The sequence below is a fragment of the Eublepharis macularius genome, chromosome 1, assembly GCF_028583425.1.
Source record: "Eublepharis macularius isolate TG4126 chromosome 1, MPM_Emac_v1.0, whole genome shotgun sequence".
Classification (NCBI taxonomy): Eukaryota; Metazoa; Chordata; class Lepidosauria; order Squamata; family Eublepharidae; genus Eublepharis; species Eublepharis macularius.
Genome location: NC_072790.1, coordinates 240,995,065 through 241,010,105, shown reverse-complemented (window position 1 = coordinate 241,010,105; position 15,041 = coordinate 240,995,065). Strand labels below are relative to the sequence as shown.

At 46.3% G+C, this 15,041-nt stretch overlaps 1 protein-coding gene across 1 annotated transcript; it reads right to left on the bottom strand.

The window, feature by feature from the left end:
• Nucleotides 1-1,164: 1,164 nt before the first annotated feature.
• On the bottom strand, nt 1,165-3,387 carry LOC129342034 (protein S100-A12-like). The gene is made up of 3 exons (XM_054997479.1): nt 3,281-3,387; nt 2,505-2,673; nt 1,165-1,534 (listed from the first exon to the last, which is right to left on the bottom strand). Exons 2-3 carry the CDS (start codon nt 2,667-2,669, stop codon nt 1,334-1,336), a joined length of 366 nt encoding a protein of 121 aa, XP_054853454.1. The 5' UTR covers nt 2,670-2,673; nt 3,281-3,387; the 3' UTR covers nt 1,165-1,333.
• Nucleotides 3,388-15,041: the final 11,654 nt, after the last annotated feature.

Genomic DNA, 15,041 nt, shown 5'->3' with positions numbered 1-15,041 from the left:
GAGGTTCTGAACTGCTGTGAATGCAAAAGTCAAGCCGAGGAGAGGGCTTTTATACTTGTCAGAGGAGGCGTGTGGCTCACACTGTCTCTGCCAGCACTCATTCCACTCCAGCAATCATCGTCTTGTGCAAGGACGGACAGCACCCTGCCACACCTAGATTTTCACATGCAGGATGTAAGCCAATTTTGAGGGTTTCATGGTTCACATCTGATAAAAGGAGGACGACAACAAGTTTTTCCACACCTCAAAGACTTTTGCTGTTGTTCTGATTGGGTTTTTTTTAAGGCAGATGAGAACAATCCAAACGGATTGCTAAGATCCCAGGCTACGCACCTTTCAGCGTACAAATGTGGAACTGCCAAGTTGTGATGGAAGCCAAATTGGAGAGATGGAAACGAAGGAGCTTGTTCTTGCTGGTGGATTCTAGATCCATCCCCCAAAATTCCCCCCTAAGTCTTCTAGGAGAGTTCCAAAATGTAGGTACCAAGGAGGTAGGGGAGGCTTTCAGGATAGCGCCACGGTGGTTCTCAGTAGCCTTGGTAAATGTAAATGTTCCTGTAAATGTCTCCCTAATGACTCCCCATTACCTGCATTTCAAATTGTGCTCCTTTTGTTTTGAACCTGCTTTAATTTGTAGCATGGAAATTTGAATCTTTTGTTAGCCACCTTGTAGATCTGAGACAGCAGGGCATGGCTGGCACAAGTGTATCCTAAAGGTGGGTAGCCGCCAAGGCTCAGAGTTTCTGGTTGGGCTCAAAGCCATTGGCCCTACCTGAGCCCCCTTGCCACCTACTCCAACAACCTCCTGCCACCCAGCACCATCAGGTAAATTGTGTGTCTGTGTGCGGTGCGTGTGGCAGGAAGTTTGGGTGCCGGGAGAGCTTACAGATTAGTGAACTGGAAGGGAAGGATATATGGGCAAAAGTGTCTAAATCAGGTTGGTTGGAAATGAAGGAAAACCTTTGTTTCTCCTGTCAGTGTCTATAGACTGAGACAAAATTCCACTGACAAAAGAGCAAGAGGAATTTTTGGTTTAATACAGGAAAATTGCTCAGGATAAGCTAGTAGCATCCGAGAATGTAAGCATCAACCTTCTCTCTAAACCCTGCTTGCCCAGACTGAATCCCTGCCTGATCATTGTGTCACAAACACAAGAGGAGAATATTGAGATTTTTCAAATAATCATTTATTGTTTTATATGACCCACAAAGAAAAAGCAGACAGTGATGGATGCCTGTTAATGCCCAGTGAAGTGCCTGCTATTGCCGCTGATGTAGTTAGTTCTGGAGTGCGCCCGTGGGTACTGCAATCGAGGACTCGGTGCCTTGAAGAATCAGTGGCTGTGTCCGTGTCCATGTCCAGATGGCTTCTGGCCGCTTTTGTGGTCGTCGCCCAAGTCATGGGATCTGTGGTGGGCTTCTTCAAGGCAAGCCCCCAGTACATACAGAAATTCTGTGAATTTAACGGACCCATTTTTGTCCCTGTCGGCTCTTTGAAATATTTGCTTGATATAAGCATCTTGGCTGACCCCGGGCTGCCAGTTGTAAAAAGAAGAAGCGGACAGGAAAGGACAGTTGCATTAGTACAGTAGAACCAGCAGTGTGTAATGCAATGATCTGCTTTTGTTACTGCTCGTTGTTATAACACCTGGGACATAATTCTCGTAGCAACAGCATTCGAAACCTGAGGACTTCTACACTTTGGATGAAGCAACATTTGCATCAAGAAGGAAGACCCAAGGAAGATCACATTTCAAGAATCCAAGTCAGTCTTTCTGACATAGCATTACCAAACATTTGTGTTACCATCTACAACCGAGACCTTGAAAACCAAGAACAGAGCACCCTGTTAACAAATAGGGCTACATCCTGGGTATGTGCAAAAACTTAGGGCCAAGCTACACATGACGAATGACACTTGAACAGCAAGTGTATTTCTCCCTGTTCACTTGCCCTCCACTCAATCCACTTGCCGTTCAAGTGTCATTCGTCATGTGTAGCTTGGCCCTTAGTCCTAGATACATGAAAAGGCCTACATCTCATTGACGTAGTAAATCAGTGTCTAGATTGCATTGCTTCAGATTGCAGATGGGGTTTTATTTGCTGTAACAGGTCATGGAGAGCCACTTTCATAATTACCCTCAACCAAAAACAGCCACATTTTCTTCCACCCCTAGCATAAAGCATGCACCTCATAGACTAGCAGCTTACCCACTCCCCTGGTGGCAGCTGTTTCAATGCAGAAGCACTACCTGCCATCTACAAGTGCCTTGCTCCCTTTCCTTTAGCATGGCGCATGCGCCACACTGGGGGAACAGTGCTCAGAAAAGCCACAAGCGTGGTTCCCAAGCCACTGAGCGATTATCGCTGTGCTAGAATGTTTCTCAACATTCAAAAATAAATCTCTACTGTAGTTCCCTGATCTTTATGCTTGAGGAAATAAAATGCCCATTTGCCCAGCTGCGTAGAGGCTCTGGCCATAGCTTGCCAGCATAAGCTACTTACCGGGATGGTGTTCCTGATGAAGGGCTGGGCCTGTTCCTTCATCATCTTCTGGAACTCTTTGATTTGTAGGTAGTCATCAACAGGGTTCAAAATGCAGTACTGGTGGTAGACATTGACCACACAATCCAAGGCCTTTTCCAGCTGAGTTTTAGTATTGCAAGTCATGTTCCTAAGAAGGAAATAGGCCATACCCCAAAGCGTTAGTTATCCAAATAGTGAGGAATACATAATTAAGTAATTCTCCCACCCACCTTACATCATGTCTCGATCCCAGCACGATATAAGAAGATAGAAGAGGGTCTCAATTGGCCCGTAATTTTTGAACCTTTAATAAAACAAACTGCCTGTGAGCATGTGCAAAGTTCTCCCCAATGAGGCCAGTGCAATCCAGCCATACTCCTGGGATTAGAAGAACTGTTTTCTCCAGTTCAAAGGGGGCAGAATTGGAGGACATAACCCACAGATCAACAAAATTTCAAGGGTATGAGCTGCTTTGACTCTCGAAAGCTCACACCCTGGGAATCTAGTTGGTCTTTAAGGTTCTACTGAACCCAAATCTTGCTTTTCTACTAGATCAACACAGCTACCCACCTGAAATGATAACCCATAAACTGTCCTGATAATTCCACTAAGTATAATGGGGCAGGGAGATCTCCTTGGCATTTAAAGCCATCCAGATTTGCAAAAAAAAAAAAACCCTTGTCATTCAGGCTGTCAGTTCAGATTACAAGAATTCAAAGCATCCCGGGTGGCTGCAAAGAGAAAAAGAGACTTACCAACAGTTCTAAAGGCCGGAGGATCAGCGAAGTTGTGAACTGCCGTGAATGCAGAAGTCAAGCCAAGGGGAGAGCTTTTATACTTTTCAGAGGAGGTGTGTGGCTCATGTCTCGCCAGCACCCATTCCTCTTTTGCAAAGACGGACAGCACCCTGCCCCACCCAGATTTTCACATGCAGGATGTAAGCCAATTGGGGGGGGGGGAGGGGGGGTTGTGGTTCACGTCTGATGAAGGAAGGATGACAACACATCTTTCCTCACCGCAACTTATTGTTGTTCTGATTGGCATTTTCGAAGGCAGAGTCTTGTCCAAAGTGCATGAGATCAATCCAAATGGATTGCTGAGATCCAGGGCTAGGAATTGCCAAGGTATTGCATCCTATGAGCTATGTGCTGGCTGGGCCCCCTTCGAATGATCGGCTGATCTTGCACTGGGCAGGGGGTTGGACTAGATGGTCTGTATGGCCCCTTCCAACTCTATGATTCCATGATGCACAGACACATCTTGTTTGCTTGAAATGGCCACCGCTTTATTGATTACAGCACTTTGGAGCATTGGCGAAGCACAGAGCAGCAGATCCCCAGCATCGAAAGGCCCTTCGCTGTTCGATGCATTGTTCCCCCAGCCTTCCTGCTGGCAACCGCGGAATGGCAAGTGATGTCCCTCCGCCAACAGCTGCTGGACAGCCCTTGCCACCCCTTTTGAGCCACTCATTATGCACTGTTCACCCCTTTGGATCCGCCCCAATGCCTCAAAACCGCCAAACCACTTAAAGCTGTAACTGGCCTCCCCAGCTGCCCAAAAATGAGTGTGGTGAGTGGGGAAGCGTCCTGCTCCTGTCTTTGCTGGTTGGGAATGGTGCTGTCCGTATGTCTGCCTATGGACGAGGTTCTCCTGGTGGGCTCCTCCTCTTCCATAGCTGACCTTCTCCTTGCCCCAGCCTAGCCCTTGGATGCAACACAGCCCGCGGTGAGTCTGCAAGCTTCCTTTCTGGAAGCCAAATGGGAGAGATGGAAAGGAAGGATCATGTTCTTGCTGGTGGATTCTAGTTCCATCCCCTGAGATGCCTTTGACAGACGCCCCTAACATGCTGCTCATGCATAAGTGGTGAGAAGTGGCAGAGGTAGTTCTGCCAAATTGAGCATCCTTTGGATGCCATAGGAAGGACTGGGTTTTTTTTACAAGCAGACTGGCCATAACTGAAAGCAAACAAGGCAGATCCCTAGCAATCAACTAAAGGATATCAACCACAGATCCTACAAGCCAGATCCTCCCAGAAATCAAATAATTATCCTACAGGGAAGATCCCAAGAGATCAGCTTGTGCAGTCACGTCACCTACTAGGCTAGGGCTCTATTTCAGCTAATTCCAGCAAGAAATTTTCAATTATCTCTCTTTTTGGTCGCTTTAAAATTGCCAACAGCTCTAAAAATACACATCATTCCCCTCTTCTGGGGAGTGGACCATTTTGTCCCAGCTGTTAGGAGAGTGGTCTCAAAGGGCAGGTCACTGGCACTGGGGAAACTTTACACATAGCTTCCTTAAACCTATCAGCCCTCTACTCCTAGGAGGTATGTAACATATTAACAATTCATTATGTCCTTAGCTGATGCGCTTGCCCTACCTCCCAGTGCTGGGAAAGTCACTGATCAAAAATTCAGCCAAACCCAGCTTGTGTGAACCTAAATGTGATTTCTCTTACTTTCAGACCCAAACTATGGCAGGTGTGACTTTTTCTGGTGGTGCAGTTGTGTTTATGGCTGTGTTGTGCTTTTGGTTTCCATTTCCCCATGACACGTGCAGCGAGGGGAGAGAATGACTCCTGACATATACACAGTCCCACCAAATTATGAAGCCCATGTTTATGCCTCACAGCATCATTCCTGGTTGGTTTTATTTTGAATTGGGATTGAATCATATTGCTGGTACTCTGATTGGGGTGAGGCTTTCACTCTATATTAAACAGGGGTGCTCTTTGCTGGACCTGTTCCAGCTATTGGATATTTGTCGAATTACAGGAACAGGCAAATGTCTTGCTGGAACACCCTGGGAGAATCATAGAATCATAGGGTTGGAAGAGACCTCCAGAGCCATATAGTCCAACCCCCTGCATAATGCAGGAAATTCACCATGAGTGACCCCTGCTCCATGCCCAAAACACCATCAAGATCCTAGCCAAACTGGTCTAGGGAAATTGCTTCCTGACCCCAAAATGGTGATCGGCATTACCCTGGGCTTGTAAGAAGGGGCCATGAGAACTAAGCACTGATGTAACCCCTCCTGCCCTCCCTCTCATGATCTGCCTAGGTTCACAGAATTGGCATTGCTGTCAGATGGCCATCTAGCCTCTGCTTTAAAACCTCCAAAGAAGGAGGGCACCTCCAAAGACTCCAAAGAAGGTAGGGAGGATAAAGCTAGCAGTGCCTGCAACCTTACTCGATCCTCCCCAGTCTCTACTTTTGACATTTAGATAAAGGTTTTCTTTAAACTAAAGCAGAAGAGCTTCTGCTTTAGTTTAGACATGAGATGTGAGACGTGAGAGGGCCAAAGAGCTGGGCATTCACCCAGTCTTCCTGTCCTCCGTACTCCCCTCCCCCAGGCTCTCAACAGGTGGCTCACCTGTTTCGCAAGAAAACACTGAAGCTGCCTCCCACCCCAAAGGTTAAGCGACACATTCACAAGGTGAGGCAAAAGACAGATCAGATTTCTCTGCGAAATGATCTCACCTAAAAGCTGACATGGTGGAAACCAGTTATGTATGTCTTTCCATTCACAATGTAAAAACTGAGGGGGAGGTATTTTTGTTTTACCAAAAAAAAAAGCATGTGGTGAAGGGAGGCAACACCCATAAAATATCATGTCTTATCCTGCTGCGCTCCACAGTTTGTACTTTCCTCCTAACAGGCTGATGCCTTCGTTGGTTGATACTAGGAAGTAATTTACATTCGGAATGGAATGGAAAGAAACACAACGCTAATGAACCTAGGGCGCCATTCATGGGCACGCATGCAAGATTAAACTCTGTTCACCATTTCTGTGCATGTGCCCGCTCTGCAGTTTGCCAGGGGAAATCCCTTGGGTAAGAGCTCCAGTTGCTTAGAATTTCATCCCCATTGCATGGGAGTGCGGAGTTAGAGTTGAAAATGTTTTTGAGCATTCATTGCCTCTAGAAATGTTGCCATTTTTCTGACTGCCCCCACCAATTTCGTCGGGCCCTGTTTTATGGCTTATTTCACCACACCAGTTACTAACAACATTGTATCACTTCCCATCTTTCTTTCTTCCTGGCTTGGCTTTATTGCATCACATTGCCATCAAGAAGTCTAGTATGGCCTCACATCAACCAAAAAAGGGTAGTCCTTTCATACACTTCCCTCAGCCGCGCTGTTCTGTTTGTATGGACTGCAATTGGAGTGACATGAGATGGCTCTTTTAAAAAAGAACATGAAATATTTCAGTGAAGGTTTATTGGAGGGGTAGGTGGGATGTTAGAATGGCCAGTATGCGAAGGGAATGACAGGAAAGGGTTTTTATGGGACTAAAAGGCTTCTTAGAGGTGCTTTACAGGTGCATGCAGATAAGATCCTTCTCATTATGGGTGGGCTTCCAAAGGTTGTAGTTTTTGTACATCTTGGGTGTACAAGATGTACACTCCTGTGATAAAGGATCATCAGCCATGTTCTTGAAAAAATTCCAGGATCTGACTCACAGTCACACACAAAAAAACTACTCCATCATTTGGTACAGCTCAGAGCACTGTGAAGGACAGAAGAGAAGTTTTGTGCCTTCTCCCCTGCACCATTTTCCCTAGTATTTATTTATATTTATTTGTTCACATTATTTAAGCTCTGACCTGGACAGCTCAGGTGCACCTGATCTCGTCAGATCTCAGAAGCTAAGCAATTGGGTGGGAAACCTTGAAGGAAGACAAAGGTTGCAGAGGCAGGCAATAGCAAACCACCTCTGTTAGTCTCTTGCCATGAAAATCCTGCCAGGGGTTGCCATAAGTCAGCTATGACTTGAGGGCATTCTCCACCACTACACATTATTTATAACCTGCCTTTCTCATCAAGTCCCAAGGCGGATTACACAATGTGAGTTCATACATTAAGGACATTTCAATAAACAATGTAAAAACAATAAACATTTTTAATAAACAATGTCTATAAGTGCGAATTTGCAAAGACTTAAAAGCAGCAGAAATCTAACACGAAGTTGACGAAATGCTGAAACAGAGCATAAGCAATTCTAAGACTGATACATTAAACAACATAGAACTACCTGGTAGGATCACATCTGAAGCAACAGGCATGAAGGGAAAGTGGTGCAGGAGGAAAGGAACGAATCCTCTCCTCCCATCTTCACAGTGCTCCAAGCCACACTAAGGGCCAAGCTACACATGACGAATGACACTTGAACGGCAAGTGTATTTCTCCCTGTTCACTTGCCCTCCACTCAATCCACTTGCCGTTCAAGTGTCATTCGTCACTTGTAGCTTAGCCCTGAGTGACAGAGCGGTTTTTAAGGCAAGTCTCCCAATGCATATGTGACTGCCAATGGTGACAGTTTCTCCCACCCAGTTGCACACAAAAAAGGAAGAACGAGAACAGGTGAGAAGTAGGAAAACTGAATATGACAAAAAACGGAAGAACGAGAACAGCAGGTGAAAACTAGGAAAACGAAAAATTTCACAAGGGATGAGGGGATGCTTAGTAAATCGGGAGATGCTCTCAAGAACCCTTTTTCAATAAAATAAAATTCTCCTAGGGGAAATGGTGAAAATGCTAGGAAAATGCAAGGGAGGAAAAATCCATAAATTAATTCCTGCCAGGACTTGAACTGAAGGACCTATTCAGTTGCAATTGGTGATGGGTAATGCCTTTGGGTGTTACTGAAAAGCAGCCACAATGTTATCCTTGAACCAGTTCTAAAAGAAGCAAAGGAGAACAGTACAGTTCCTCATCAAACCAGTTCTGGAGATGCAGCTTCTAGAAGTTCACTCTCAAGCGAATTACGAAATTTTGTTCTCTTGCCAGATCAACAACAGATGTTGACACTGCTGCCGGGAAATTGATTGCTTGCATCCTATGGAAATTATTTCCTGATCAGGAAGATGCGTTTGGGCTAGGGGGAAATCAGAAGCGGGATTTGGAAGAGGACAACAAAAAGCAAAGAAAAGTTATGACCCTCAAGAACGTGCATCAAACAAAATAAAATAAGAAGAATCTGGGAAAATCAAGAAAAAAGGTCCATCCAATTCAGCATTCTGTTCCACAAGCTAAACTAGCAGTTGGCCTCAAGATGCTTACAAGGAGTGCAAGAAGTGAACAGCTTATCTTTGTAGTTTTCCCCCAATAGATACTATTCAGGGGCAGGACCGGATCGAGGGGGGCAGGGGGGTAGCCTGCCCCCGGCACCGCCTAAGAGGGGGCGCCGGGCGCAGCTGCCACCTGCCCCAGCACACACCCTCGCCACCGCCAGCTCCACGGCTCACCATGCGCTGGAGCGAGCGGCTTGCGGGACAGGGTAGTGGGGCATGCTAACTGTGCGGAGGGCCTCCTAGCCCTGTGCTCAGGTGGCCGCATGGCTAGCCGGCCACCCCAGCATCTGGTGAGCCACGGAGCTGTTGGCAGCTAGAGCGTGCACTGGGGCAGCTGGCTTGCCGCGCGGGATGGCTGAGCGCAGGGCTGGGAGGTCCTGCGCGCACGGCAAGCCAGCCAGCTGCCCCAGCGCACGCCCGTGCTGCTGCCAGTTCCATGGCTCAGCGGGCATTGGAGTGGCTGGCTTGCTGCGCATGGCTCCCGCCCTGCGTGATGACATCACACAGCGCCGGGAACGCACACGCACTGTGCGCATGTGGAGCAGCCAGGCAAGGTTTGCCCCGGGCGTCCGCACGCCTGGATCCAGTGCTGTTCAGGGGCACACTGCTTCTGAAATTGGAGGTTCATTTTGGGACCTCTCCTCCAAGAATTTGTCAAGTCCCCTGAAGCTATGTAAGCTGAAGTCCATCACCCCAAACTTATGACTGCAAAATCTTTAAGTCAGTTCTAGATGGTGTGAAGAATTTCTTTCTGCTCTTTCCCTTAAAATCAACTGCTTTGGAATCATCTGCCAAAGGATTATGGGAGAAAGACAGTGCCCTCTCTTTCCCCTGCACACACCTTCCTTGGGAGGTGGTGGGCTCTCCTTCTTTGAAGGTTTTTAAGCAGAGGCTAGATGGCCATTTGACAGCAATGCTGATTCTGTAAACCTGGGCAGATCATGAGGGGGAGGGCAGGAAGAATTACATCAGTGTTGAGCTCTTGTGGCCCCTTCTTACATACCCAGGGTAAGGCCAATCGCCACTTTGGGGTCAGGTAGCAATTTTCCCCAGGCCAGTTTGGCGAGGGATCCTGACAGTGTTTTGCCATCTTCTGCGCATGGGTGTGTGGGGGGTGGGGGTGGGGGTGGGGGGAGGTATTTATGATTTTCCTGTATTGTGCAGGGGGTTGGACGAGATGACCCTAGAGGTCCCTTCCAACCCTATGATTCTATTATTCATTTTCTCTACATTAGGTTCAACTTCATAAGTCTTTATCATGTCCCCTCCTCATCTTTTCTGCCCTAAAACAGCCTCAAACACTATAGCTTTTGCTCATAGGAAAGAAGCTTCAATTCCTTATTAATTTTGATTGCCCCTTTTCAGTATCTTTTCCATTTCGGAGAATGCTCTGATCTCTACATGCAGTTAACTCTAACAGAGTTTATTTAAATTAGCTACCTCTTCCTGATACAGTATAAAACAAGCAAAAAAAGGATCCTTCTGTATCTAATTAGAGGTACGTCCAAAAAAATCCTGTTCAGCCCCCAAACACTCAGCTAATCCTATACTGCTAACAAACTGATTTACACAAATGTTCATATACAAATGAATCCAGAAATTCAGAATGGAAATGATGCTTCACATAGATGGCTTTTCGTCTAAAAGTCAACTTTTCCTTTGATTGAAAGGTATAACATTGCTTCATGCTTCACTGTGTGCTTTCAGGAGAATAGCCATATTGTTCTGAAGTAGAACAGCAAGATTTGAGTCCAGTGCCACCTTGAAGATCAATAAGATTTCCAAGGCTTTTATGAGTCAAAGCACTCTTTATTAGATACAAGTACGTACAAGTGTGTGCTTCAAGTTTCCAATTTGGGTTTTAACCCAAATCAAGCCCGATTCAAATAGATACAGTATTTCTGAATTGGCCCCAGCATTGCTGAGCCAATTCGGAAATACCAAAGCAAAGTTTTCCGAAGCACTTCGTAATGCTTCAGAAAGCTTTGTCTAGAGTCGCAGCAGCCACAGCACTTTTCTTGCCATTTGCAAATGGCAAGAAAAGTGCTGCTTTGAGCTTCTCGCCTGTTTTTACCCAATGATAAACCCAAAGCAGGAAACCCGAATCTTTTTCGGGTGCACAGCCCTGCAAGTAGGAAACTTGAAAGTGACAAAGAGTTTTTGATTCTCAAAAACTCATACACTGAAAATCTTCTTGATTTTTAAAGTGCTACTGGACTCCAATCTTTCTCCTCCATGTGTGGTGTGTTGCTTCCCACTTTTGAAGAATTGTGTATTTTCATCATTTTCTTCACTTCTTTAGCTTATAATTCAGCACCTTTGTACTTTTGAGGGATTCTTGGAAGATGCAATGTACCCCAATACTGGGGCAAGTGGACTAAGAACCAGTGAACAGTCTAGAGTAAAACTATTTTGCCTATTAATTTCTAATAAAAAAGGCACAATAATCAGATATACCCATAATATGAGAGTCCTTTTTGCACTCAGCTGCTTATATATGCCACAGCTACCCAAATCTGATAGCCCAAGTTTAAGTAATCTACTGGGTTTCTTTCCTAATTTACAGTGTACATTTATATTAGCTTACATTGCTGTGGATTTCAATCACTTTCAAACCTCTTGAAGCAGCCTGGCCCTCTACCCTCCTCCCCTTCGGCTTCCTTTTGACTAATCCCCTCATTTTTGAAGTTTCTTCTTCTGAAATCACATGCCATTGTGTTGGACTTTAGTGGCATCTTATTCACATAAATGTTGAACTTAATAACACTGTGAATATTCCTCCCAATTGCTACAATGATTCCTATCTCATGTCCAGTTCTGAATGCTAATCAACTCTAGGGTTATCAAACTCCAGGTAGGGACTTGAGTTCTCCTAGAATTACAACTGGTCTCCAGACTACAGAGACCAGTTCTCCTGAAGGAAAGATGAACTCTATAGCTGCTGAGGTCCACCCCTCCTCAAACTCCATCATCCCCAGGCATTACCCCAAATCTCCAGGAATTTCCTATAGTGGAGTTCGCACCCATACTCAGCACCAATTCTAAGGTCTCCTTCTCTCTAGTTGAGCAAGATTTGGGTCTAGTCATAAATAAACCAAATAAAGATCAACTAGATTTCCAGGGTAAGAGCTTTCGAGAGTCAGAGCTCCCTTCTCCCTAGTTAGCTCCATGACTAACACTTCCACCTTGCAATTTAAAAGCTAAAATTTTCATCATCAAAAAACGTCGTCTCTTTCTCGTGACCTGAACAATGTTTACTCACACCATGTGAGGGTTATTGAAATCACCCATTATCCCACAGCGTTCTATGACTCGTCACTTTCATTATTTCTTTCTCCATTTCAGATCACCCTCAGTATGTTGGTCAGGACTTCCAGTAAGTACTGACTGTCATCAGAGCCGTCTTTGCCCAACAGGTAAGAGTTTCTTGGAAATGGGAACATCAACATCCTGATTCATTAAGTGACAACACAAGACAAAATCTTGATTGTCTCACAGATGAGGAAATCATCCACTTCTGCCAGACGTCTGCCTTGCCTTTCCAAGCTCCTACGCCCAAATCCCTGCCCTTTTTGAAATAGCCATTGAGGTGAACATTATATTGATGATTCAAACACCACCTACACTTCTGTTAAGAAGTCATCAGCTAATAAAATGGGCAGTGTCAGGACAAAGTTTCTTGATTAGTGAGGCTGGGAAAAATTTAAGAAAGAAACGCCCTCTTCAGAGAGACGAATACACTGGACAAAAGTTGCCATTCTGTTCTGAACACATAACACAATCCACACAACACCTTTTCTTTTGACAAACCAAAATGACACAAAAGAGTGTGCAAACTTTCAAGGTCTCCAGAACTCTTCCTCCGGCTGAATGTTATAAATTAAAAAAGAAGGAGGAGGAGGAGGAGGAGGAGAAAAGAGATGATTTAGGGATGATCTAAAGGCCTTTTCTCACTAGCGTAAATTCACTGGACAACCTAGCTTTTCAGAGGGCAAAAATATCCCCTTCTGATATACCACCACTTTTGAACCTAGATCAAGATACGCCGCCGTGTTAGTCTGTCTGTAGCAGTAGAAAAGAGCAAGAGTACAGTAGCACCTATAAGACTAATAAAATGTGTGGTAAGGGAGGAGCTTTCACGATTCATAGAATCATAGAATCATAGGGTTGAAGGGACCTCTAGGGTCATCTAGTCCAACCCCCTGCACGATGCAGGAAATTCTCAACTCTAGGGACCCGGCAACCCTAGATGGGAGGCTTTGGCTCTGGTAAGCCCACAGATAAATGGGGGGGGGGGCACATGGATGCATATTTTTGCTATTTTAGACCCTGACACTGTTGCAGTTCTAACGTTTGACCCCTTTCCTTATGTTATGGTGTCTTTGTATTTTTGGAAGACACAATGAGAGCCAGTTTGGTGTATCAGTTAAGAGCACGGGACTCTAATCTGGAGAACCGGGTTTGATTCCCCGTTCCTCCACTTGAAGCCAGCTGGGTGACCATGGGTCAGCCACAGCTCTCTCAGAGCCCTCTCAGCCCCACCCACCTCACAGGGTGTTTTGTTGTGGGGATAATAATGACATACTTTGTACACTGCTCTGAGTGGGCATTAAGTTGTCCTGAAGGGTGGTATATAAATCGAATGTTGTTGTTGTTATTGAATATTGTGTAAAAATAGTAAGCAGTTAGCTTATAAATAAACCAACTGTGGCTGATCCTATCAGAAGTCTTGGGGTACCACTGGATCTTTCCTTCCTCTTTGGGAACTGGGTTGAGGCTGTGGCCGAGAGGAACTTTTCATTTGCGTACCACTTGGAAACTGTGCTCCCCTCTGTGGCCACACTGATCTGTGCTGTGGTAACCTCTAAGCCAAGATTCCTGTAACAAATTCTATATAGGGCTGCCCAGAAAGCTGGAACAAGCGCATCATCAACCAATTTGCTTCTGGGTTCAGTTTGCAGGGCTAATTGTTACCTTTGATGCCCTTCATGACCTGGGGCCCATAAATCTGATGGTCAATCTTTCCTGGTATGAACTCACACACACCCTTAAATCTTACCTCCTCCTTCCTTGGGGCTGATTCATCTGTCCTCTGTTATAAACTGCTCCTTTCCCGTCATTGTTCCATCATAATGGAATGTCATTAGGGTTGCCAGGTCCCTATATCCTCCCACCGGGAGGGGGTCCTGGGACTTACCTCGTGCCAGCAGTGAGGTCTTCTACGCGTGCACGCTTTGCGCGCATGTGTTCCGGAGCCTGCGTGATGACATCACCTCTGGAAGTGACATTGTTGCGCCAGCCACAGGAGTGCTTCCACACTCCACGCGGGGCCAGTTCGGCCCACTTGGGGCCCAAATCAGCCCCAAATGAAGCACAGGAATGCACTTGCAGCCAGCATGACAACATCACTTCCCGGGGTGATGTCGTCATGCTCCTTGGGAGCACACACACAGCTCGCATTTCTGGGATGCTTGCTGGTGGCAGGCAACCTCTGAGAGCTTGCCACCTCCTGCTGACCCCTGGCAGGTCAGCGGGCAAGGAGGCAAACCCCTGGGAGGACATATATTCATCCATCTCTTTGTAGGCCTTTAGGAAAATCTCTTTCAGTGCCACGATCCTGGCCCAGCCCCCTTTGCATCAAAGAGGGAGGGGCAACCAAATAACTTCAGAAGGCTTCACCTTCTAGGGACTAAGGAAGGGAATAGCTCCCACCCTAAGCATGGTGTGCGCGTGTCTGTGCGTAAAAGTGCCCTCAAGTCACAACCAACTTATGGCGAGTAAGGATTTTCAAGGCAAGCAAGCAGCAGAGGCGGTTCGCCAATGCCTTCCTCTGCAGAGTCTTGCTTGGTGTTCCTTGGTGGTCTCCCATCCAAGCACTGACCCTGCTTAGCTTCTGAGATCTGACACGTTCGGGCTGTACCATGCCGACTTCCTTCCCACCCTAAGCAGCAGCCTCGGAATAAAAGCGTGGAAGGAATTTGCCTGCACCGCAAATCCTCTTCTACAGGAATGGTCACAAGAAGAGCAAGCCTTCAAATTCCTCAGGCTGGAAGTTCATAACATCCTGCCTAGAGAAGAATCTAGTTTACTTTTTCCTAATAGATGCGCTCATGAACATACAAAGCCGTCTTATACTGAATCAGACTATCAGTTCCTCAAGGTCAATATTATCTACTCAAACTGCCAGAGGCTTTCCAGGGTCTCAGGCAGAGGACTTTCGGGCCTGATGCGCACCAAAACAGGCCCATTTCAGGTGCTGTGGAGTGCAGGAGTGCTCCTGTGCTCCACAGCACCTCAAAATGGGCCCAATCCATGGGCGCGTTTTGGGCTGCTGTGAAGGGCAGGAACGTTCCTGCGCTCCGCAGCAGCCCCAAACCTAAGCCCCTTCGGAGCGTGGGTGCGCTCCCAGGGCTGCGTGTTATGTCACTTCCTGGAAGTGA